Source organism: Colletotrichum phormii (assembly GCF_030913505.1).
Source record: "Colletotrichum phormii strain CBS 102054 chromosome Unknown BDP81scaffold_3, whole genome shotgun sequence".
Classification (NCBI taxonomy): Eukaryota; Fungi; Ascomycota; class Sordariomycetes; order Glomerellales; family Glomerellaceae; genus Colletotrichum; species Colletotrichum phormii.
Window position 1 is genome coordinate 899,685 of NW_026851445.1, and position 23,573 is coordinate 923,257.

At 54.4% G+C, this 23,573-nt stretch overlaps 8 protein-coding genes across 8 annotated transcripts; 3 read left to right on the plus strand and 5 right to left on the minus strand.

The window, feature by feature from the left end:
• Positions 1-714: 714 nt before the first annotated feature.
• BDP81DRAFT_504369 (major facilitator superfamily transporter) lies at positions 715-3,147 on the minus strand (the record flags this gene model as incomplete). Its single annotated transcript, XM_060595622.1, has 6 exons — positions 2,449-3,147; positions 2,250-2,333; positions 1,970-2,153; positions 1,437-1,829; positions 931-1,312; positions 715-899 (listed from the first exon to the last, which is right to left on the minus strand). Exons 1-6 carry the CDS (start codon positions 2,709-2,711, stop codon positions 715-717), a joined length of 1,491 nt encoding a protein of 496 aa, XP_060449664.1. The 5' UTR covers positions 2,712-3,147.
• Positions 3,148-4,482: 1,335 nt separating this feature from the next.
• BDP81DRAFT_403224 (Pyruvate/Phosphoenolpyruvate kinase-like domain-containing protein) lies at positions 4,483-5,846 on the plus strand. The gene is made up of 2 exons (XM_060588872.1): positions 4,483-4,735; positions 4,815-5,846. The coding sequence occupies exons 1-2, from the start codon at positions 4,577-4,579 to the stop codon at positions 5,577-5,579; spliced, it is 924 nt and encodes a 307-aa protein (XP_060449665.1). The 5' UTR covers positions 4,483-4,576; the 3' UTR covers positions 5,580-5,846.
• A 928-nt stretch (positions 5,847-6,774) lies between these two features.
• Positions 6,775-7,786, minus strand: BDP81DRAFT_390367 (electron transfer flavoprotein domain-containing protein; the record flags this gene model as incomplete). The annotated part of the gene is made up of 3 exons (XM_060587391.1): positions 6,775-6,857; positions 6,977-7,619; positions 7,736-7,786. 3 exons carry the CDS (start codon positions 7,784-7,786, stop codon positions 6,775-6,777), a joined length of 777 nt encoding a protein of 258 aa, XP_060449666.1.
• A 582-nt stretch (positions 7,787-8,368) lies between these two features.
• On the minus strand, positions 8,369-9,641 carry BDP81DRAFT_310436 (uncharacterized protein; the record flags this gene model as incomplete). Its single annotated transcript, XM_060583640.1, has 3 exons — positions 8,369-8,692; positions 8,783-9,520; positions 9,594-9,641. The coding sequence occupies 3 exons, from the start codon at positions 9,639-9,641 to the stop codon at positions 8,369-8,371; spliced, it is 1,110 nt and encodes a 369-aa protein (XP_060449667.1).
• Positions 9,642-9,643: 2 nt separating this feature from the next.
• On the plus strand, positions 9,644-10,629 carry BDP81DRAFT_126740 (uncharacterized protein). Its single transcript, XM_060581681.1, has one exon. It carries the CDS (start codon positions 9,930-9,932, stop codon positions 10,464-10,466), a length of 537 nt encoding a protein of 178 aa, XP_060449668.1. The 5' UTR covers positions 9,644-9,929; the 3' UTR covers positions 10,467-10,629.
• BDP81DRAFT_126715 (uncharacterized protein) lies at positions 10,630-12,786 on the minus strand. Its single transcript, XM_060581680.1, has 4 exons — positions 12,220-12,786; positions 11,514-11,805; positions 11,220-11,462; positions 10,630-11,165 (listed from the first exon to the last, which is right to left on the minus strand). Exons 1-4 carry the CDS (start codon positions 12,432-12,434, stop codon positions 10,794-10,796), a joined length of 1,122 nt encoding a protein of 373 aa, XP_060449669.1. The 5' UTR covers positions 12,435-12,786; the 3' UTR covers positions 10,630-10,793.
• Positions 12,787-16,287: 3,501 nt separating this feature from the next.
• BDP81DRAFT_390370 (flavodoxin) lies at positions 16,288-19,196 on the plus strand (the record flags this gene model as incomplete). Its single annotated transcript, XM_060587392.1, has 4 exons — positions 16,288-16,467; positions 16,595-16,770; positions 16,873-16,971; positions 17,480-19,196. The coding sequence occupies 4 exons, from the start codon at positions 16,288-16,290 to the stop codon at positions 19,194-19,196; spliced, it is 2,172 nt and encodes a 723-aa protein (XP_060449670.1).
• Positions 19,197-20,194: 998 nt separating this feature from the next.
• On the minus strand, positions 20,195-22,964 carry BDP81DRAFT_310643 (eukaryotic aspartyl protease; the record flags this gene model as incomplete). Its single annotated transcript, XM_060583660.1, has 4 exons — positions 20,195-22,194; positions 22,248-22,601; positions 22,689-22,816; positions 22,873-22,964. The coding sequence occupies 4 exons, from the start codon at positions 22,962-22,964 to the stop codon at positions 20,195-20,197; spliced, it is 2,574 nt and encodes an 857-aa protein (XP_060449671.1).
• Positions 22,965-23,573: the final 609 nt, after the last annotated feature.

A 23,573-nucleotide genomic window follows, 5' to 3' on the forward strand; every position in this document is an offset into this window, starting at 1 on the left:
GGGCCATCATGTTCGAGTCTCTTGTGAGCGGTGGTTTTTCTTTTTCCTGTCTTTCTGTCTCATTCGTCTTTTGTGTTTAGACTTGCGAGATTCTGAGGAATGCCACCTCAACTTACATGTGGTCTCATCGTGTCAGCAGCTGTCCGGTTGAATACGCTTGGTTACATACATGCCAAGGATGCAGTCGAAGAAGTTTGGCTTCTGATTGAGTGCCCTCTGACGACTCGACCCCTCATCTCGTGTTCAAGAGTTCTAATTACGCTGCCGCCCACAGACGTCAAGTCAGCATTGAAGATGGAGAAGTCAACGTTCGCGGCAGAGTCACGACGTTCTCACACAGCGTTTGCTGTGACCCTCTAAACTCTATATGGATTGTGAAGCTACCAAAGTGGGGACGGACGCTTCACCTTTAAGGACCACTCCAAGGACATTGCAGTGAAGCTACGAATGGCAGTCAAGATGAGATATCCTCGTTTCGCAGAGATTCACAGAAGTGATCAAATTAGTTGCTGCTAGCCAATGACCTTGCGCTGAAGTCAGCTTGAGATGACTGAAGACCATGATGAAGACATTGCTGGGATGCTTTCATAAAGTTTCATACTCTTCATTTTCTATAAGCTTCGTCAAGTCATACATCAAGTGATGGTGCCCCCGAATCGAAAAAAACTCTAACTCCAACGCCAACCCCCCATTCTACCCTCTTCCATCCTCTCATCAGAGTATATACAGTCTCACTCTCCTCCCCGTCCCCTCAGCCTCATCCACCATCCTCCGATTCGCCCTCCCCAGCGACCACCTCATCCAAAACACAGTCCCGATACACATGGCCGAAAAAACCATCATCAACAAGAAAGCAAGCAAATACCTCGGATTATCCGCCGGCCTAAAGAAAATACGGACTCCAAATATTGCCCACCTGCGCCAACAAACACACAATCGACGTCGCCGTAGCCCTCTTCTCAGGCGTCTCGCTCGCCACGCTCGCCGCCCAGCTGAAAATCAGGCCCGTCGACGCGAACGCACCAGGGAGGTACAGGAAACTGGCAGAGTACCGCGCGGGCCGGTTCGTCGTCACCGCCGAGATGAAGAAGCCGAGCATGGCGACGCACACGGGGCCGACGATGTGGAGACCCCGGTCGGCGCGGCGGTCCGAGGAGACGGCTACGCAGAGGGCGACGACGGCGGCGAGGAGGTAGGGCGGCGCTGTGAGCATGAGGGTTGTTGTGTTGGAGCCTAGGCGGAAGCCTTGGACGATTGTCGGGAAGAAGCTGTTGAGGCCGTGGGAGGAGAGGTAGAAGGCCATCATGCAGACCTGCCCCCAAGTCAGTCGAGAACATACCTCTTCTACTTTTACGTTTCTCAGGGGGAAGCTACGCTCTCAAAGAGCGGCAGGAGAAAAGAGAGGGAAAGGGGTGTAGAGTCGACAAAAAACTCACAAAAGCCCACGTCCTCGCATCCTTAACAGCAAGCGCCAACCCCCTCCACACACTCGACTTCTCCTCGGGCACCGAAACCCGATCAGCGTCCATCCTCTGCGCCGCGACCTGTAGCTCCCTCTCCGACATGAGCCACGAGCACATGCCCGTGCGAGACCCGACGTAATCCGGCAGGAAAGCTAGCGCCGCGAACGCGGACGTGAAGCTCCCGGCTCCTTCGATGATGAAGAGCCACTGCCAGCCCGCGAGCCCGCGCGCGCCGTCGAGGTGCGCAAATACGGCGGCGGCGATGAAGCCCGAGAAAGCCGTCGCGATGAGCATGCCCGAGTAGAGGATTGCTGTGCGGAAGGCGATTTCTTTTTGGGTGTACCAGCAGGAGAGGACGTAGAAGATCTATGTGTTCCCCGTGAGCATAGCGTCGGCAGGAGTTCAGGAGTCTTTACGCCATGAAGAGGGGAACCTCCAGCTCGGGTGCCCCTTAAAGGGGGTTTCACGAGAAGAGCAGAGGGCAAAAGAGAGTGTGTTCAACTTACCCCTGGGAAGAACGGGGCTTCGACGACGCCTAGAATCACTCTAATAGCGACGAGGCTCGAAAAGTTCTTTGCTGCCGCCGTCGACGCCGATACACACGACCACAGGAGCACGCAGCACGGCAGGTATATGCTCGGACGCACGCGGGTGATGAGCATGTTGGGCGGTAACTGGGCGACCATGTACCTAATTCGCCAAGACGAAAAAGGGGTCAGCGGCAGTCCCAAATAGAGAGAGAGAGAGAGAGAGAAACGGCACAAAAGGATCCCCAATAGGACTCACCCGACGTTGAATATCGCTACGGCGGTATTGAACTGCTCCCCCACGAGCCCGAGATCCGCCTCAAACTTATTCAACTTGGCCTGTCTATACCGCGAACCACCATCATACGTCAGTGTACTGGCGACAAGCTCTCGTGCGGCTGCGAAGAGCGAACACCCACTCCATTATCAGAGCGAACCTCGGGGGAAAAAGAACGTACGCGAGATTATTCCTGTCGAGGTAGTTGAACATGTACAACGTCCAAATCACCGGCATAAGCGTCATATCGAGCTTTCGCACCAGCCTCTTCTCCGCCGCGCGCCACTCGGGGTGTGCCATGGCCACTTCTTCGGGGGTCTCGAGCCGCGGTGACGAGGGAGATGCCGGCAACGAAGACGACATTGGTGACGCGTCGGGTAGAGGCCCCTTTTCGATCGTGTCGACCGAGACCTCCCCTTTACTCGTAGAGGTGATTTTACCCATGTTGGCGAACTCCAATTCTTTTCCAGGCTACGATTATCAGAGCGAACAATAATCGATGGTTGTCTGACCTGAGGTTGGGTGTGTATAAGGGTGACAGCGAATATGAACCGTTGACCAAGGAGTTTGAGGTGGGTGTGGCAGCTTTTGTCTTTTTGATATATCGAGTCGAGCCAACCCAGTCTCGCCTCGCTTTCGGACGTTAGCATGACCTGCAAAAAGGTTTGTATCTTTCCCCTTCCCCCCTCATCCACACTCACATCCATCACTCACGTGGCAGCACATGGGAAACTGCTCAAAAGCAAGACAAACAGCAAAACATTGATAAGCCGAAAATAAACGTCCCGATAACGAGCTTGGCTTCCAGGTTTTGCCGGGTTGCCATTATGAGAGTCGAGTCTCAGCAATATCACCATACATGAGCGTGTTCTCACCACATTGGGCGGGGGTGGACGGGAGTGCCCATCCAACGTTCCAGGCTCCAAAGTCAAAAAAAAATTCAGTGATCCGCCGCTACCCCCGGGGCCCGAGATGCTTAATTTGCCAACAACCCAAGTGTATGCAGACTATTGAACTCTACGACGCGTCGCGGCTGCGACGTTGGGGGAGGGAGGGGTAAGGTTGTTCTCAGTAGGTCATCTTCGAAAGCTTGGACTTCAAGCTGTGGAAAAGTCTGACCGTCTCATACCGTCGTCTACTGTGGTCGTCTACTGTGGTATGGACGAGCGTGTGATCGGACGGAGACTTTTTTGACTCGGCCGATGCGCTCCCGTGGAGGGGTTAGGGGACGGACCCCTCTAGAATCGTGATCTTGGTTTGCGTCTTTCTCTTGTGTATAGTGAACGGTGGCTATCATGCACGCCATGATGAGCGAGTTCTTTTACTATGTGGTGACAGAGGACGAGAGATGTGCTTGTGATACCAATACATGAGTATACTCAACGAACTTACATCACAAGTTTCCTATAGTTAGTCACTAAGAAAGACTAGATCAATATTAGACATGTGATATTGAGAGGCTATGCCGAACACCGAAGCCATCGCACTAGTAAATCTCAGGGTAACATACCGTATACACATCGTCCATTCCATCCTGAAGATTGTGACACTGTCTTCCGAAGCTCGCAGTGAGCCGACGGAACCCAAGACTATTCCGCTCACCACCAAACTTACATACGTACCTATTTATCCACATCTCCGAGCCCATTTCAGTTGACAAACTCGCCGCAATGGCTCCGATGTTTTAGAAAGTAGAAACCCACGCAAATCCCGAACCGACTTCGGAAGTCTTCCATACGCAACACACAGCAACTCATGTCTATTATTCAGCAGGAAACCCTGCGAACCCAGCGAACAAGACGGGAATAACACCGGCCTCTCCATCGCCTAGTGCCGTACAACAGTCCTAGCCCCCCCCCGCCCCCCGCGCAACGCAACGTGAGGCCCTCTGAATGGTCAGTCGTGGAAATAGACTACTCCCAGCAAGCCGTTGCCGTCTGCCCGAAATGTCCGAATGGCGAGTTGGCCCTCATTTTACAACGGGGAGTCGTTGAAGAAAAGGAGGGAAACCACGGGAATGTGGGGATGGGAATAAATCAACGCAACACTAGCACTAACTGCACCCCACGGCAAGTTGCGTCATGAGGAGGCAAGATCCGTTGAATAATCTCCGGATATAAACTATTTCGGCGCGTCTTGGCGGATTCCTCGGACTTTGAACTTCTCTCTTTGCCTTCGTCCTCAACTTCCTGAAAGGTCAAATTCAACGTATATTAGTTGATAGATTATTCCAAATCATTGGTTCAGAGATCGATATCAATTAGACTTCCATCACAGACAATTGATCCAGCTCGCTCTTGATAACAAAAATGGCATCAAACAACGACAATACCCCAGCCCCAATCCCAGCAGCAACAAAGTTGAGACAACGCCTCAACGAGACGGACGACTTAATCCTCCTACCAGGCGTATACGATGGCTTCAGCGCCAGAATCGCACTCGAAGTCGGCTTCGACGGTCTCTACATGGTAAAGCCCACCCACAACCACACTCAGCCCCTCACTCTCACTCTCACTCCCACACATTCACTAACACCAAGAACCTCAGACCGGCGCAGGAACATCAGCCTCAAAACTAGGCCTCCCAGACCTAGGCTACGCCACTCTAGACGACATGCGCTCCCACGCCGAAATGCTCGCCAATCTAGACCCTTCCATCCCCCTAGTAGCCGACGCAGACACAGGCTACGGTGGGCCCAACATGGTCGCCCGCACCGTAACCCAATACGCCCGAAGCGGCGTCGCGGGTCTCCACATCGAAGACCAGGTCCAGACGAAACGCTGCGGCCATCTAACAGGCAAACAAGTCGTCGACACAGACGTCTTCATCTCCCGCATCAAAGCCGCCGCCCTCGCGCGCCGCAAAATCGGCTCCGACATTGTCGTCATCGCCCGCACCGACGCGATCCAGACGCACGGCTTCGACGAGGCTCTGCGCCGGCTTCGGGCGGCTGTGGAGGCGGGCGCGGATGTCGCGTTCCTTGAGGGCGTGACGTCGGCGGAGCAGGCGAGGACGGTGTGTAAGGCTCTTGCGCCGACGCCGGTGCTGCTGAACATGGTCGAGCACGGCGCGACGCCCTCGTGGACGGCTGCTGAGGCCAAGGAGCTTGGGTACCGCATAATGATTGTGCCGTTTGCGGCCATTGCGCCGGCGTACGAGGCGATTCGCGATTCGTTGGCGAGGTTGAAGGAGACGGGCGTGGTCGGGACGAAGTCTGATTTCTCGCCGAGGAAGCTGTTTAGCATTGTTGGGCTGCAGGAAGCGATGGAGTTTGATAAGGCTGCCGGTGGGAGCTCGTACAGACAGGTGTGATGGCCGAAAGACTGATAACCACCGAGGACTAGATCCAATGGAGAGAATTAGACGACGGTCTCTGTGATCCCATGTTTGCTCCTGTGGAATATACACCCGACCCACTCAGGCTGACTGCCTGCCTCTTGAATACTTTCCTGCTGAGCACTTGCCTGATGAGTGCTTGCCTTACCTTATATTCAAATTGAGGTCCCTTTTTTTCAACCAAGCCCAACTGATCCCCGTGGTCAGATGGTATAACGTCCAGCTACGTTAGTATACAATATGAACTTGGTATGAAATCTCACCGGGAGGTTTCGTAACGCGTCCAGTTCGAATCCCGAACTGGGTGCCTGAGCTTTTGCTTTTTTTGCCCTTTTTGATACTACGAGGTACTGACAGGCTGCGGCGATGAACTCTCCATGCAACCGACGTCATTCGTTCGGAGATACACCTAGACATGCTGACGTACATCGCGATGGTTAATTTGGAAGATTCAATAAGTTCGGTACGTCAGACGTTCATGCCGGTCGAGCAATTATCGCGTCCCATGTGCCTTCGCATTCCGAGATTTATTTCCGAGATGCGTCACATTCTTAATACACTCTCGCCGGTTCCGTTGGGGCGGTACATTACGTGCTCGGTTTCAACCTCGCTGACCGGACCGTTCCGTTGACTCCCCTGTGATGCGTAACCGCCCACTGAAGGGTTGAAAGCGCAGCGGACGGTTCCCGCGCAACATCTACCCGAGGCCGAGCTCCTCGACTGAGATGCTAAGGGGGGCAAGGTATATCAGCTTGCTTTTCCATCTTAACAATTGATGGATATATCGGTTCTCGTTCTCGCTCAACCTCAAGATGGCAGAAGTCAGCCGATTCGAGCCACGCAAGGTGGTGTGGTGACTGGATTTCTTCATGTGATAGGTAGGCCCTTAGGCCCAGGCCGGGACCCGGTACATCCTTTTGACGCAATGCGGGGCTCGGAATACCGCAAGTCTAGTTTGTAGTAGTATGTGCAAGCAACTGTGATATCAGTATCCTTACACAACATGCCATAGGAGTTGAGCTTTGCCATGTATATTGAGAATGTCTCGACAATGCATTCGTACTCCGAACGCTCTCCGTAATCACGTCCGAATGTCCGAGAAGCCTGCGTTTGAATCGATTCTATTGCAAAAAAGGGTCTCTTCGTACTGGTACAAGCCATTACACGCCCCCTACAAGGCGCCGAGCTCCTTGAGCTTCGCAACGAGACCGTCAACGTCCTCGACCTTGCCGCCACCCTGGCGTTGAGGGGGCTCTGTGAAGATTCGTTAGCTCGCAATTCTCCAGAGGAAAGCAATGCAAATCCAGTTTCTGTAGCAGACGCATCGGGGAAATAGACAACGACGCCATAAAGAGCGCAGAAGAAAGACTCACCAGTAACCTTCAAAACCTTCAACCTCTTCTCGACACCAATCCCGTAATCGGCCAGCTTCTTCTTCTCAAGCGGCTTCTTCTTCGCCTTCATAATATTCGGCAAGCTCGCGTACCGCGGCTCATTGAGCCGCAGATCCGTCGTAATCACCATCGGCAACTTCGCCTTGACCGTCTCCACGCCACCGTCAACCTCGCGCGTGACGCTCACACTATCCCCCTCGCCAAACTCCACCACGCTCGCCGACGTAGCCTGCGGCCACCCCAACAGACCAGCGAGCATCTGGCCCGTCTGGTTCGCGTCGTCGTCGATGCTCTGCTTGCCGAGGATGACGAGGTTGGACTTGTGCTCCTCGGCGGCCTTGCGCAGCAGCTTGGCCACGCTCAAGGGCTCCAGGTCGTCGCCCTCCTTGGTCTCGACGTGGATCGCGCGGTCGGCGCCCATGGCCATGGCGGTGCGCAGCACGTCGACGGCTTTGGGGGGTCCCGCCGAGATGACGGTGATGTCCTCGACGCCGCCGGGCGCCCGCTTCTTCTCGCGGATGCGGACCGACTCCTCGACCGAGAGCTCGTCAAAGGGGTTCATGGAGTGTTTGACGCCGGCCGTCTCGACGCCCGTTTGGGCCTTGTTGACTCGGGGTTTGACCTGTTTTGTCGCGGAACACATCCAATGTTAGCTGGAGGACCATAATCACAAGCCAATTTTGCGCAGAAAGTGCCAATTGCGGTCGGGTAGCGTGGGCAGAGCTTTGGTAGACGTACGGCATAGTCAATGACCCGCTTCACGGGAACGAGAATTCGGAGGGCGGACATGGTTCGGGCTCTCTCTCTCGCTCTGCTTCTTCAATGGCCCGTTGTTGATGCGTGGAGGGGGTTGCTTGTGGGATTGCGCAGATGGGAATTGGAGGGTGTGGTGGGAGCTTGAGGTCTTCAGTGGTCAAGGTCCGTGTCGTCACTGGGGAAAATGGGACTCCGTCGTTAGCGATACCGGCTAACCTCGGGTCACCGCCCCACCGTAAGCCCTTTTCGGTCATTCGAGCGTAGACGCTGACTTGCGGGCTCGTAATCCCGAAGCTCTGTTGATTTTGGTCGTACTGCTCCTTTGGACGTTCCGCCCTCATCTGAAGGCATCTCGGCTTTGAGATGTTCGCTTGTTTCAACACTACCCATTAGGTAGGTAGGACACTGTCACAGTATCACTTCGAGGACCATAAGACATGCTCAGCTACACGGTTGCAAAGTCAGTGGCACTTTAGGCCACAGCGTCTCCAATCTCGAAATAAGTGATATTGCAGTCTAAATTGATATTCTTCGACTAGCAGGCCTGCCAAAGCACAACAACCGCTCACCCGCCCGCCCCTAACACACTCTCCGGACACCGTATAACGCCCGAACTCACCAGTCATCCCACCCATCATTCTCCTTCTTCGTAGCCGGTGCCGCGGCACCTCCAGTCTTCTTGCCCATAGCAGAAGTACCAATCGAGCTTCCGCTCTGCGTCTGCCTCTGGTCTGCCAGATTGCTAAAGCTGTCCCAAAAGTCCTTTTTGCTCTCATCCAACGGCGCCTGTCTCGAGGCTCCGCCCTGGCCCCCTTGGCTGGGACCGCCCTCGACGAAGCGGTTAAAGCCGTCGTGGGCATTGCGGGCACCCTGCTGCGCGACGCGGCCCGCGTTGGCCGCCGCGATCTGAGCTTGCTTTGCAAAGTCGGATTCCGCAAGCTAATTTCAAGGAGGGCGTCGGATTAGTCCGGAGTTCTTCGTTCGGGCCGGCGCCGGAGGAGATATGATTGAACTAGAAGGGTCACCCACCTGTTTCGCTGTGGGCTGAATGTAGCCATCGTTGACCGTCTTGGCCGTCTTGGAGACGGTGGTTGTGAACCAGCCGAATCCCTTGGTCAGAGCGGCCACTGGATCCCTTTGCAGATCGTCCACAGTCGGGATGCCACCCTCCTTCTTCTCGGGCATGGGACTGCTGCCGAATCCTGCGTATTTGCCTCCCTGACTGGGAGGCAAGTCCTCGGATCGGGAGGCGTTCTCGGCGCCGAGCTTGGAGAAGTATTTATCGTCCACCTTGACCTTCCTGCCGGGACTGGCGGAGCGGCTGTTCGTGCTGCCGAGAGGTGTGCCCGTTCGGCTGGCGGGCTTCGCCGCCGGTGCTGGTGCGGGCTTCTTCTCGCCGGGAACGTACTCCTTGCCCTCTACCTTGGCAGAGAGCCTGTCCTTCCACTCATCGCCGACCTCGCCACTGTATCGCTCCGCGATCGTCGCGTCGTCCCACGAGATGCCCCTCATCTTTGTGTCCTCGTGCTGTTCGAAGAAAGTGCGCCAGTTCTCGTTGCCACCCAGGCGCATCCGCTCGATCTCGACCTGCTTGAATGCGTCCATTGAAATGCTGCGTACGAAGGAGATGTGCACGCCGAGACCGCGGTGGACGCCGGCGCATGACAGGCAGATAAAGATGCCAAACTTCGGAGAGGCCCATTGCGGGGATGGTGCGTTGCAGTCACAGCAGACGTTGTTCTTGGCCTCCTTTTGGATCGCGGCCAGCTGTGAGGAGACGTTGGGTTAGCGGCGAGTCGCGAAGTCGCAAGCAAGGCACTCGACTTGGGAGAGAACTCACCTTGGCGCGCGTCTCGGGATCGACCTCCCACATGGCCTTGGAAGCCATCGTGGGAAGAGCTCAGGGCTGGTGAATGGGTATGAGCGGAAAATACGTGGCAAAGAAGGGCAGGTTGAGGTACGTGGGAGGTTGTCGCAGTGAGGAATTGTGGAGGGGCTTTCTTGATGCCGATAAGGGGTTTGCTGGCAGTCGACTAGGGTGCGGGAGTCTGGGCGTCTGGCCGGGTACCTTTTAGTGACTGACGTTGCCCTCAATTTCATCCATGTATTTGAGTTCCTTGGCCCAGGGGAACGGACACGTGAGCTACCAAGTCTCTGGTAACACCAACCAGCCAGTATGTGCTTTAACGTCTATGGAGGTATTGTTATGCTCGAATCTATGGATTTCCCCTCGAGCAATCGGAGCATTATTGACTCTCACAAGTTAGACAGGGGACTTCGACTCCATGGGGCTTTGCTGGAGACTCGACAGACAAGGAAAGGTCCAGACTTCGATCTGGGACACTTGGCTTTTGGGTCTCTGCCGCCACCCAATGATAGTCCTCGAAACGCCATACATGCACCACTGAAACCAACCACGGATTCCCACCGAATGGACGACGAAAAGTGTCAAGGTCCAAGGAACCACATGCTTTGTTTTGCATGGCCAACTCTATGTGCAAACAGTGCAAAGCAGCACTCTGTTATTAGCCATTCAGACGATTTCTGCGAACTCGAACCACATAGCACAACCTTAAAATCACTTGACAACAATAATGCACTCGCTCAACGATTTTTTTGGTGTTGCACCGCCCTTTTTGTTTTGTTTTTTTTTAACTGTAAAAAGCTACCCGATTTGAAACGTTTTGCGCCAAACTTTTCCTCTTCCTTCTAAGCCGCCTCCAGCTTAAGCTAATTTACAACCCAGCAGAGGGTGACGGAGAAAATGGGAGGTTAGGTAACAGGTACAGAAGAGGTGGCCGGTAAGATCATGTGTATTAGTTTAGGGATGGTGGCAGCCCTGCACATCTTGTTTGGCCTATCTACCGAGAGCGAATCTGGTCAAAAGGCAGACGTAGATGTCGTTGGCCACCTTTTTGGTGGGCACTTCCAAAAAATTGAAATCGTCGTAACAGGTACCGCATCGTAAAGCTCGTAAAGGCAGTGTCTCGGGAGGTTGGGCCGAGACACATTGCCGGGGCTGTAGGTTGGTCGTCTACATTTAGGCGGTGGTGGCGGGAGCGGCGGCGGCCGGGGTCTCAGTAGCAGCAGCAGGAGCAGCCGCGGCCTCGGTGGCAGCCTCCGGGGTGCCGTTGGCCTTGGTCTCCTCCTTGGGGGCGTTGGCCTCCTCATCGGTCTTGTCGGGGCTATCGATAGCGACCTTGACGGCGATCTCGCGGCCCTCAATCTCCTTGCCATTCATCTCGGAGACAGCCTTCTGCTGGAGCTCCTCAGAGGCGAGGGTGACGAAGCCGAAGCCACGACCCTTGCGGGGCTCGCCGCGAGCCTGAAGCTTCTTGATCATGAAGCGGGGGATGGGGCGGAGAGCGATCTTGGCGGAAGAAGGCTCGTAGGCGGCGAAGAGCTCCTTGAGCTATTGGAATGTGTCAGCACGGGGCAACAAACAGAGCGAATAATGAGATAATACCTTCTCCTCGGTCAGGTCGTAGGGGAGGTTGGCGACCATGACCTTGGTCTTGGAGGCAATGCCGTCGGCGGGAGGGCCACGCTCGCGACGCTCACGGGGGGCACGAGCCTCAGCGGACTCGCCGGCCTTTTGGGTCTTGGCGGCATCCTTGTTGGTGGCGTCGGTCAGAGGCAGAACCTCAGAGGTAGCGGGAGCACCGGCAGGGACCTCGGCGGCAGCGCCCTCGATGGGAGTGCCATCCTCCTGTACAATTGTAAGTAGCTCCTCGGCGACTATGTTTTGACTTCAACTTACGTTGCGACCACCGCGGGCACCACGACCGCCACGGCCGCGGCCACGTCCACGGCCACGACCGGAGGCGCGGCGGCGGTTACCCTCACCAGCACCCTCACCGTTGACACCCTCAGTCTTCTCTCCAGCGGGCTCAGGCTTGCGGGCAAGCTGAACAGAGACCTTACGCTCGAGAATCTCCTTGCCGGAAAGCTCAGAGATGGCGCGCTCAGCCTCGGAGGGGGTGGAGAGGTCGACGAAGGCGTAGCCAACAGGTCGGTCGGTGCGAGGGTTCTTGGGAATGGAGACGGACTCGCTACGGGAAAAGGCGGGTCAGTATGAGTTGGCATGTGTGACGCAAGTGGGTGGAACTTTGCGGGGCAGGGAGGGATGAGAGGCCACGCTGCAACATCGTGACAGCTGAGAGAAGCGGTCTAGGCAGCAGCAGCAGCAGCAGCAGCAGGGCAGCAACAGACACAACGCGACGCCCAACCTCGATGCATCGTGAGTCAAGTGCAAACGATGCAAGCAAGTGGGCATCGATGCGATGTCAGAAGCAGTGCCGTAGAGGATATGTGGGGAACAGGTGCTTTGGGAAGGTACAGCTTCCACGGGGACGAGCTCGCACTACCGCGTACAGCAGGCCCCAGGATGATATGACGACAGGTAGGGGATGACAATGAGGTCGGTGACGACCAAAGTGACGACGAGAAGATTCGCAACAACTTACACAAGGTAACCCTTGAAGAACTCCTTCAACTCCCCCTCCGTTGTCGCGTAGGCCAGGTTGCCGATGTACAGACGGCGTCCCTCAGCAGCGCTGGCGAGGACGGCATCGTTGTTGGCGGCAGGCTTATCGGCGGCCTTGTCGGAGATAGTGGCATTGCTCAGAGCATTGGTAACGTCATTGACGGCTTCGGAAACCTTCTCGACGGCAGCAGACATTTTGGCGGTATTGGTCTGGTGGATGGAGACGGAGGTTTGTGGTGGTTGAGGCTGCGTTTCGGTGAAGTGCGTGATAACAGATGACGTGCGAACTTGGACCCGGTGACAGGAACGAAGATTCGGATTGATGGAGAATGGAAGTTCGGTGGATTAGAACTCTGAAACAATGAGGGGGAATTTTCTCAGGGTAGCTTGGTGCCCTAGAAAGCTTGAAAAAAGTTGACAGACGACGTTGCGTTGCGCGGTGACACAGGATCTTGAATTTGTGATGTGGAGGGAAAGGAGAGAGGAAAGGGATGGCTCAAGCCGCGACCTCAAATACAAATATTTTTTTTTCTGGTGAGCAGGGGGAACGGCGGACGAGGGTAAGCGAGGCGCAAACCCACCGAACAGCAGGTGCGGCCCACGTTCTGGGTACCTTGGGATGGCAAGAGCGGGCTCCTAGGCTGCTGTGGCGGTGCGGAAAGACGAGGGTGTGGGTGGGTACTTGCCTATTGTGTCTGCAGCAGCCGGGCAGGGGGTATGGGGTAAGGAGAAGGGGGAAGGGGAAGGCACGAATGGAAATGACGGCAGGGCAGCAGCTTTCCATATGTTTCTCGCCGGATGACGTGATGGACCTGTTGTTTTTCTGTGATTACGATATATTTATCAATTAGAACCTAAGGCCGAACAGTGCTTTTGTGCAAACGCGAGATGACAGCTTCGTTCCTACTTTAATGGATCAAGTTGTTCATCTCCTTCCTCGCGCGTCAACTGTTACAAAGGTGCACAGGTGCGAAGGTGCCTTATTAAGCCGAACCTTCCTGAAAGGTGTTCTCGCCAGTGATGAAGTGGAAGGAGGTCCCCTTACCAAGACTGGGGAGGCAAGGCGGTGGAATGCCATCCATCCAGGAAAGACCCATACGATAGTGTTGGACATGGCAGGTACCTGACAAGCCATCTTTTCAAGCCACAGAGCACGGGCTTTTCGAGATGGGCCAGACGGCAACCCCTGCTAGGAGAAGAAAGGTGCAGCTTCTTCATTGCTTCTTTTTCTTCTTCTTTCTTTCCCCCCCTTTCCATCGACGTAGGTACCTTGCTGTACTCTTTAGCGATGCCGTGACATTCATTTTTATATCAGACCTTATCAGCCACATTGGTCGCCAATACAGACGATGACTGGCTGTAGCACATGCTGAGCAATACGACCATCAACAAAAAACATGCAACTCACACGAGAAGAAACCTGTGTGATCTGCCCAGGCGGTGACAAGAGTACCGGCCTATCAGGGCGGTGGTATGACTCTTCCCCGCAAAATGGTCGCGATGGGATCCCAGCCAAGCCAGGCCTGAACCAGTGCCCACCCGCTGATGTGCGTGTTCGTGGAGCCACTGGCCGCCGGAAGATGCGACAAAGATTTCGGCAGCTACGGTCTGGTCTTTCCAGAGGGTCTGGTCCCGACCTGTCTGTCTGTCGGCCCAAAGTTTGCGGTTTGCGCCCACTGTGGTTGCTCACGTGCGATGTTCAGTCTACAAACCTTGGGGTCTGATATTCTGGCATCTTCAACATGGCCAGGTGCTTGTCGACCCGATTTGCTCAAGTTTGCCGCATCCACAAATCCCGATTGGCCACCGGTATCCGTACCTCGCAGTTCTCCCCAACATCGGCAAGAGTTGCAACAATCAACTTGGCTTTCTTGGGACCCACCTGTCAACTATTGGGAAGAGTCACCAAGCGATACTCTCCTGATCCATGACGACAGCTATGATATCCGAAGAATGCTCGTCTTTATCTGGTTACAGTCCCTCATCTTTATGCTATGAGAGCTGCCGGATGGGACACTCTCGTGCAAACATTATCTCGGAAAGCTCAGAATCAGCCCAACATCGGCAAATCTTGCTGGTTGGTCTTCTACTGATTGGTAGTTCATCCTTTCTGGTACAGGTCGAAATCATACTCGTCCGCCGGAAGACGAGTTGATTCCTCTTGAGGCTAAGGCTGTGCAATTGTCCTCTTTGTCAATGATCACGACCAACCTTTTCTCCAGACTATTCCGTGCGAGAGACACATATCGGAGATTTAAATCTACGGCCTGCGTGGACTAACTGCCATGCATGTGTACGTCCATCGAACGTTTCTGTCTTGCCTAACCTTGCCTCACTTTACCTGGCTCTACTCAGCTAAAACATCTGTCAATGCAGTTTGTTTTCTAGGTCGGTCTGCACCTTACAGTAGTCAACTAACTAGACTGGACGGCGAGACTAGAGCAAGCGACACAGTCAGCAGTGTAATTACACGTCGCCAATTCCAAGCTCCAGCCACGGCAATGCAATGGCAGCTCGCACACACATGCGAGTGACGCGACGGCTGGTCCGGCCGGTTCAGCAATGGGGCTCCGGCGGATGCCAATTCAGGGCCCGTCTCCCGTCCCCGGTCAACATCGTCCTCCCGTATCTATGGGACCGCGGAGAGATGCTTTGGCGTCCGGAATGATACAATTTCCCATGGCCCACTGGATCTCGCGGAGCGCATGAAGACTTTGGTGAGGGTCCCCTAGCAACCTACGCTAAGGCTCCATGGGTCCTAACGGTCCCATGCAGGGGGGTAAGCCAACAGTGCAAAGAAGGGACGAAGGCAGAAGTTTCCCCTTGTCCCTTGTCCTAGACTCAGCTTCTCCTATCAATCCCGCGCTCTCATGTCCGATATTGATATCAACACGAGCCAATATCCGTACTCAACCAACACCAATCAGCAAGGGAATGACTGTCGCGCGTACAGATCGACAGATAATCTCCCAACCAGGATGGTAATGAGATTGTAGCGCAAAGGGCATCTGCCCGGGCAGAACGGATGGCCCTCGTCGTCAAACCCGCACATATTATTTCACTCTTTGGTCGGCATTGTCAGCAGCAATTTAAGCTCGCGTGGGATTCGGTGAGGACGGAAACAGTCGTGTCAGCAGCTTGAGGCGTGGTGAGGCGGAGACCTGAGTCGTGAAGGTTTTCCCTGACTTTGCCTCATCTGTCGTCTCGCAGTAAGGCGCCTCAAGCTTCTCCACAGGAGCTTCTTCAGAATGGGGAATGCTGTCACTCGCCTTGCCTGGGGAGTGACACCAGCGCCGACCTCCCGTGTGTGAGGTGGTCCCAGCCCGCCCAACCGTTACCTTGCATGCAAGGCAGCACACCGCCGCATCTTTAGTCCTTAGGGGGTCTCAGCCCACGAATCGCCGCTCTAATCTGGTTGGGATTAGTGACTGTCTAGGTTCCGGCACTGGGTCCTGGTGCCCTGCATCTCTTCGATGGGATTCTCTCGCATCTGTGGCGCATGTGAAAAGGTACCTGAATCTTGGGAGTCGGGTCACTGGGTGTTATCCATGCTTGTGGCTGACCGTCACACAGGCCTTGACAGGCTACGCTCGCAGGAGCATTTGCCCCAGACAATGCCGGGCACTCAATGACGTTTCGAGGGTTGTCTCTAAACTCGACTATCACGACTTGGACTCTCTCTTTTTTCGACAATTACATCTGAGTGAGAATCAGAAATTCCGACTTGTACCTGGGTAGCTCAAGACCAAGCAAGTGCGATAACACGTGACTTCATAGAGCACATGCATTTTTGCATTTCCGCGCCTTGAGAGCCCGAATGGCTCCTGCAGCTCCGATGCCGCTTGGAAGGCAAAGAAAAACGTTTCTGAGAAGCTGCACCCCCGCGCTAGCAGACCCAAGAGCCGCACCTTCTTAGAGTCACGATTTTTGAAAGGTTCCACCCGGACCACGCTGCTGTTCACTTCAACGTTACAAGCACGTACGGATGAAACTTGCCATCAACTTTTCACAAGTAACAAGTTCCCCGCTTCGAAGTCGGTCCAAGAACATGACCGCCGAACCCACCAGCCCCGAGCCGGCTGTGGTGGCTAACCTGCCCGGCCGGTCCATGTTGGTTCTTTACGGCTCGGAGACCGGCAATGCTCAGGACATTGCTGAAGAAATCGGTCGCAACGCCCAGCGTCTGCATTTCAGGACGAAGGTTGATGAAATGAACGGGGCCCACTTGGTGAGTTTTGCTCTAGGCTGTCAAGACAAAAGTGTGCTGCTGCGAATCCGCCTAGGGTTGCGGTCTAATACACACGGATCAAAGTCTCTGGACATGGTGCCTTACACATGGCTGACTTCTCTGGTAGAGCATGTTACTCCAATATTCGCTGGTCGTCTTCGTCATATCAACGACGGGCCAGGGAGATATGCCCCGCAACTCGATTGCCTTTTGGAAAAGCCTTCTGAGGAAGAAGCTACCACCAGGCTGCCTTGGTGCGGTCAAGTTTACGACCTTTGGACTTGGCGATAGCCTGTACATCAAGTATGTCTTTTGGCTCTCTGACGTTGTTCCCCCTTCTTTCACTCCTTGGAGAACAAGGTAACTGTTGTCGGTAACGATTTCAATGGCTGACATTTTCTGCAGATTTAACTGGGCTGCTAGGAAGCTGCATAAGCGGCTAGAGCAACTAGGTGCCGTGGAATGTTATCCACGTGGTGAAGCAGACGAGCAAGACTCGGATGGGTAGGTTTATTTCGGTGCTCTTTTACTTCGCCCTTGTTTTCTGTCTTCATCTCGGGGGCTCCCCATTCTGTTCAGTGACAGAGTTGTCCTCAACACTGAGATACGAGTTCGCCCTCACCTCCTGGGATCCTTTCCACGTGAGCTTCTTGAATATTGGATATCCTTCCCATATTAAGCCTGAACAAGCCTTGTAGTGGAGTTCCTCGTCAACCCCACTGCTCACGCTAGAACATGTGTTTCAAAGTATCGAAATGCGAGTGCGTTCGAATAGGCCTACCTTTGGATTCGATTGCGCTTGAGTTACTGTCTTATTGGCCGAGGCCTATGGTGACTGTGTCTCCCGAGCCTTTTTCGGAACTTTTTGACATCCCCTTGCCCTTCTCTCTATGTCATTTGTTATCCACTGCTGAACATACGGGAGGAAGCAAAACCTCTCTCTTATGTTGAGTATCCTAGCAATTACCCTTATCACAGTTTGCTTCAATGATGTTTACTAACGCAAGAGCAGAGCGGACGAGAGATACATGCCCTGGGCTGCAGACTTGCAAAAGAGGTTACTCGAGCTGTATCCTCTTCCAGAAAGCGTCTCTCCCGTCCCAGACGGCGCTCTTCTACCCCCGAGATACACGGTCGAGCTAGCCACGAGCTCAGAGACACTACAAAACGGAACTTTAAGCAACAGCTTCGAGCACAAAACGAACGGGCATGTGGTAGAGACCGAAGGCGATGACCAGCCCAGCGGAACTTCTCTCAACCCAGACACAGCAGCCGCTATCGAGGATCTGACACATGCGACCGATGCAATGACTTTTGCCGGGCCTTCGCCAACGGTAGACGAGCTCGCATCTGAAAATCAGACTCCCCCAACAACTCTCCTACCCATCCCTAGCGGCCATGCTGCTTCTCTCGAAGTCAATAAACGAGTGACGCCCACGACACACTTTCAAGACGTCCGCCTCGTCCAACTCGCCCTCGACCCATCCCCCACCGGACCTCCTACAATAAACCCCTTTGATAGCCTGACGATTTACCCAAAGAACTTCCCCCACGACGTTCAAAAGCTCATAGATCTCATGCAATGGAACCCCATCGCAGACCTTCCCCTAACATTCACCTCCTCTTCTTCTAAAGGCACCGATCTCCCCCGTGGCCTCTACATCAACCACGACCGCCCGACGACCCTCCGCGACTTGCTCACGCACAACCTCGACATCACCTGCACCCCGCGCCGCAGCTTCCTCAAAGAAATGTACTACTTCTCCGACGATGAATACCACAAGCAGCGACTCCTCGAGTTCACCATGCGAGAGTACACGGACGAGTTCTTCGACTACACCACCAGGCCCCGGCGCACCATTCTCGAGGTCCTCGAGGAGTTCACCTCCGTCCGGATACCCCTGAGCCGCGTCCTCGACATGTTCCCCGTCATGCGCGGCCGGGACTTTAGCATAGCCAGCATTGCCCATCAAACTAGCCTCCCGCCATCTCAAGAGACGACGATGACTACAATAGGAACGAAGACGAGCATAACCCTCCTGATAGCCCTCGTCAAATACAAGACCATCCTCCGCAAAATCCGTCAGGGCCTCTGCTCCCGCTACCTCGAGTCCCTGACCTCACCGGGAACCCCTCTCCGCATAACCCTCAACCGCAGCTCCGCATCCCTCCACGGACCCGTCCACGCCCGCCGCCCCCTCTGCGCCATCGCAACCGGTACCGGCGTCGCGCCCCTCCGCCTCTTCATCGAAGAACGCCTCTCCCACCTCGCCTCAGCCGTGAGCGTCGGCGATACCGCCGTCTTCTTCGGCAGCCGTAGCAGAGAAGCAGATTTCCACTTTAGCGACGTCTGGGAGAACCTCAAGACGAGGTATACCCTACCTTCTTTCACTCCTACTACCGATGCTACCACTCCTGCTATCGACGACACCGCCTCACCCGCAAGCAGACCCAAATTCGACGTCTTCACAGCCTTTTCCCGCGACAAGTCTACCCCGCGCGCCTACGTTCAGGACGTGATCCGCCAACACCCAGAGGCCGTCCGCGCCATGGTCGCTTCAGACGCCATCTTCGTCGTCTGCGGCGGCAGCCTAAAGATGTCGCGTGCAGTAAAGGAGGCCGTCAAGGATTGTTTGCGGGGCGACCCGGCCGCGGCGGTGAAGTCCCCGGACGACACGGCCGTGGAGGCTGCTTTTGCTAGGTTGACTTGGTGGGAGGAGATTTGGTAGTTTGTTCTTCTAGAAATCTGCGTTGGGGTGGTTTTCGTTGATGGCGGCTCCCTAGACGACCTTGGCATTTGGCAGGAAAGATTATGGCCGCTGTTGAAAGTTTTGGGTTGAGGACTTTTGCAGAGGTGTTTTTTACATTTCAACGCATACTTTGCAATAGATTAGATGTAAAGCTACCCCCAAATCAAGGCTTGGACGTGCTGTCTCGCCTATCAGACAATGCATGCAGATTATCGTTCTTCAAGGCGAATTCTCTCCTCCCTGCCAACAACACCATCCCGGCTAGATTCGATAACCGTGCTACGTGCTAGGTGTTGGACGCTATCGCTGTATACATGTATGTATGCTAGAGATGACCAACTATTCCTATCCTTGGTGGAGAGGGGATTAATCTTGGCGGCATTCTTGTCCCTTCCTAGCGTTTTCTAACCTCCACGGGACCTCACGCACATGGAAATCACGGAGGGAAGAGATGGATCATTCATTTGATTTTGATCTTGATTTATTTGTTTTCTGTCTCTTGTGATACTGCAAGCTGAGACTAGACATGACACGTCAGAAAGTCTTCAGAATGTAGTAGCTTGAGGAGCCCCCCCCCCATCTTCCTATATCGCTTCCTTTTGAGCGTATTGCTAACAGAACTCAAGCTCCTGTTCAAGTCTTATTGTAGCTTTCCTCTGTACCGTCATCTTCAAATGGAAGATGGAGCTTCCCGCAGGTAAACACTTCCCAAGACCATTGTATGGGCACCTAAAACGCCGGCAAGTCTGCATGCTGATATCCCTGTGCCCCCCCCCTTTCTGGGGAGAAATCCTATCCCAAACTCCTTCGCTTTATTTTGATTGATTCGAATGTGAACAAATCAGACTACTGAGAAAAAGAAGAAGAAAAAGAAAGAAGTAGAAATAGTGCCGGCCGCGTTCTGTGCGGTCGTGCATTATAATTGGTTATTCGTAAAGATCAAGTTGTTTTGAAAGAATGGCAGGCTTTTGATGTCGTTAATTCTCCCAGCTGTAGCGTCGCTCTGCCATCTGAGGAATATGGATGAATTCGGAGCCGTCGAGGCGTTGTAGGCTTCGTAAGGAGTTTGACTCCGCTTGCTGACTCCTCTCATCATCTGGTAGGCTCACTTGTCTCGTCAAGTTGTCTTGAGCCATCAGCTCCTCCTCAAACTCGGTCCAGTTGCTTCCCAAGGTATCGGTAGATAGGCGATGAGCGGTGAGGTCCTCGGGGATAGCAAGTTTGGTCCCTTGAGAGTATGCTAGCGGAGGAGGAATCACCTCGGGCTTTGGAAGAGACACGTTCTCTGGCAAAGGACCCAAGCAGACGATGTTGGATGGGTCGATTGGTGCTCTTTGATGAGTCGAAGGAGGCGGTGAAGGAAGAGCAGGCAGAGGTACGTTTGGCGGCATGGGCGAGAAGGTGGAGCGGTTTGCTGTAAACGCCTCGCTCTCGGGGGACACAGGTTGAGGCAGTGTGTTGCCGGGGTTGCTGACTGTGAAGGTTGGCGACGGGTACGACGGTCCTTCTGTCAGGGGCGATGGGAGATCGGACAGGTGGTTCGTCCATTCTCCTACGCGGGGACTCATGGGTGACGGCAAGGATCCATGGGTCGATGACGAGTTCTCGCACACCGTCGGAGACGATGGCGAAGAGGCAGATGCCGGGGACGAAGCGGCCACTAATCCAAACTCTTCAGGTCTGAAAGGCGCGACAGGGCTCATGTGCTGCATCGGCTTCTCCGCAGGCGGGAAGTCGGCCGGGTTCTCCGGAGGGGAGTACGCCGGAACGGGGCCCTGCAGCTGAAATTCGACTTTTCTTCTCGCCAGCTCGTAGGCGCTCACATCTTGTGTGTCTTCCGTGCCGAATTCGGTGTGCTCATGAACCGACTTGTCGTCGTCTCCATCCAGCTCAGCCGGGCCTATCGGTGCAGGCAACTCGTACACTGCGTGGTTCGCATCAGCCGCGACCTCCACAGGTTGAGCCGTGCTGCCCATTACTTTGTGTGTCGATACGCGCTGAGTCTTCTTTTTGCCCCGCACCTTGGTAAAGAACTTGGCCATGGGGCTTCTTGGAGACTCTGGCATGATTGATGACGCGGCATATTTCCCATCTTCCAAGGACCTTGTCATCTCCTGTGTCTTTCTTTGGCGACGGCGATAGAAAAAGAAACAAGCGAGCATGATCAGGCAAGCGGCGATGACGCCTGCCGCAATGCCACCCATTTGCGCTGTTGAGAGACCTGTATGAGTGTTCACCTGGGCCGGTGGCGGGAAAGGGCTATTGCTTGGCTGCACGACGCTCTTCAACTGATATGATTGCAAAGGCGCGTCCGGGAATAGGGCCTGATGAAGAGAGAACACGCCTGTATCGTACTTGGTGATCAAGTAAGCTTCTTGAAGAAATGATCTTCCAATGATGAACGTGTTGGTCAAGTTGGACGCTCTTCGAAGAGGAAAGTAAGGCACTGAAGGTTCGCCATACTTGATAGTCTCGCTCTGAAATGGATATCGCAACACTTGCGCAAAGGCTGCAGCTGTGATTGTGATGTTGACCACGCCTGGTACGGTGAGAGGGTGACCAAAGTCGTCGCTGTTGTCGTGGCTCGAGAAGGAGAAGGTGAACGAGTAGGAAGATGCGCCGGCCTTGAAGTCAGCGTACTGTTCGTCGGTGAGAGTATATAGGTTGAAGGTGTTGTTGTAGGTCAGATTGAATGCACTGGCGAATTCATCGCAAATAGCGTCAGGGAGCCAAAGAAAGGGGGTCGAGCTGTCAATCATGGCACTGAAAGACGTGGACATGCTGGACAAGATTCTCGTCTTGGCATCCCAGCCGCTCGGCATTTCCTTGCTTTGAGGCACAGTAACTTCGACGCCACGGACCAGGGCGTGAGGCAGGCCATCGCTCGGATCCAGAGAGAACTCGTTGTTATGCGGGACAAAACGGCTTGCATCGTAACCTCCCAAAGTAACAGAGCACGGCGTGCCAGACATACCCACTGCAAGAGTCAGATTATTACCGGAGGAGGGGGGTTAGGTGGCATGCACTTACTGTAGTAGGCGCCAGCAGTATAGCCGTAACTGTAACTAGGAATCCATCCGTAATTCTTGACCGCTTGCGTTAATGGTGATTCGGCAACCTGATTGCCAAAACTTCCCTTGGTGATGCCGAGTCCGAGATATCCAAGATAGTAGTCGGTGCTGTTGATTGACGCGGTAACAATGTTGTCCATGCTCATTCCATCCCCAGTCAAAAGCGTGCTTGAAAGCTTGTCCAGTCCATAATCGCCGTTTCCACCATAGCCGAGATAATCAAGACCAAGTTGCCATGCGCCCAACGGATTCCAGGATTTCGAGTCGGCAATGGTGAATACGTTGCCTCTGGCGGTGTTGCACAGGGGCTCCTCTTGATGAGATATTAGTTCTGACAAGTCTAGGCCAGAGCCAGGGCTGGCACCTATAAGCTGAAGAACGGCAGCTGGAGAGGACTTACTTGCAAGACAGCCACCGGCCCCAATGGCCCAGAATTCAGACAAAGACGTGCTCGCAAGAACATTGACAGACTGTCCTGGCGTGCCGACCTGGAGCTTCACCGTTGACCAGTTGCCGTCGACGCCGTACCTTGATTCAGTTAGAGGTGAGGTTGCGGGCCAGATTTGGGGTATCTCTCAGCGTACCAGTCGTTTGAAGGGGTGAGAGCCACTGCGGATTGACTCTGTGCGCAAACGATGCCAGCGAGCACCGTTGCGACGAAGATTGTTGGAAACATGTCGTCGATCTTGAGGCGGAACGCAGTGGGTGGTTCGTTCGAGGTGGGCCGAGTCACCAAGGCGTCTTTGCGGTGTGCATGAGCGTCCCGAGGGAAGGCTGGCCGTGTGAAGGGGCGTCTCCATTAACCAAAACTGTCGTCGAGCCGTGTTTACGAATCGCTTTTCGTATCTTCGTATGCCGTGTGCCCGTCCCAATGCCTCACGGTTTCCGAAGCTAAGAGAATTCGTGTCGAACGAGTGATCAGCCGTGAAGAGCAGAAAAATTGGGAAGGGAAGAGGGGGACACGGGCAATTGAACTCTGCGGGATGATCAACAGGAAAAACTAACTTCTGCCATCCATCGGATTGAGTGGGTGGCAGCCAAAGCAAGATAGCGTCCATGGTTATCCAAGCAAGGACAAGCCCGCGCTCTGCCAACTACGTACGGCCAAGGGCTGTGCCGCAACAAGCAAGGGAAGGCCGGAAGGCCAAATGGCACAAGGACCAGGCCCCCGTCCAGCACCGGTCTGGGGGTCCCGTCGTTCTTGGGAAAGCTGGGGACCGGGGTACAAAGCAGGTATCCCTGTCTTCTTATCGACACACAGTGCTTTTGCCTGCTTCAGGAAAAG

Bases quoted from the DNA above. Each gene is read 5' to 3' on its own strand.
- BDP81DRAFT_403224 (XM_060588872.1), top strand. From the start codon at position 4,577: ATGGCATCAAACAACGACAATACCCCAGCCCCAATCCCAGCAGCAACA. The intron at 4,736-4,814 runs GTAAAGCCCACC...CAAGAACCTCAG, and splicing joins GCTTCGACGGTCTCTACATG to ACCGGCGCAGGAACATCAGC.
- BDP81DRAFT_126740 (XM_060581681.1), top strand. From the start codon at position 9,930: ATGTGCTTTAACGTCTATGGAGGTATTGTTATGCTCGAATCTATGGAT.
- BDP81DRAFT_126715 (XM_060581680.1), bottom strand. From the start codon at position 12,434: ATGTCTGCTGCCGTCGAGAAGGTTTCCGAAGCCGTCAATGACGTTACC. The intron at 11,463-11,513 runs GTAAGTTGAAGT...ACAATTGTACAG, and splicing joins GTGCCCGCGGTGGTCGCAAC to GAGGATGGCACTCCCATCGA. The intron at 11,166-11,219 runs GTATTATCTCAT...ACATTCCAATAG, and splicing joins ACGACCTGACCGAGGAGAAG to CTCAAGGAGCTCTTCGCCGC.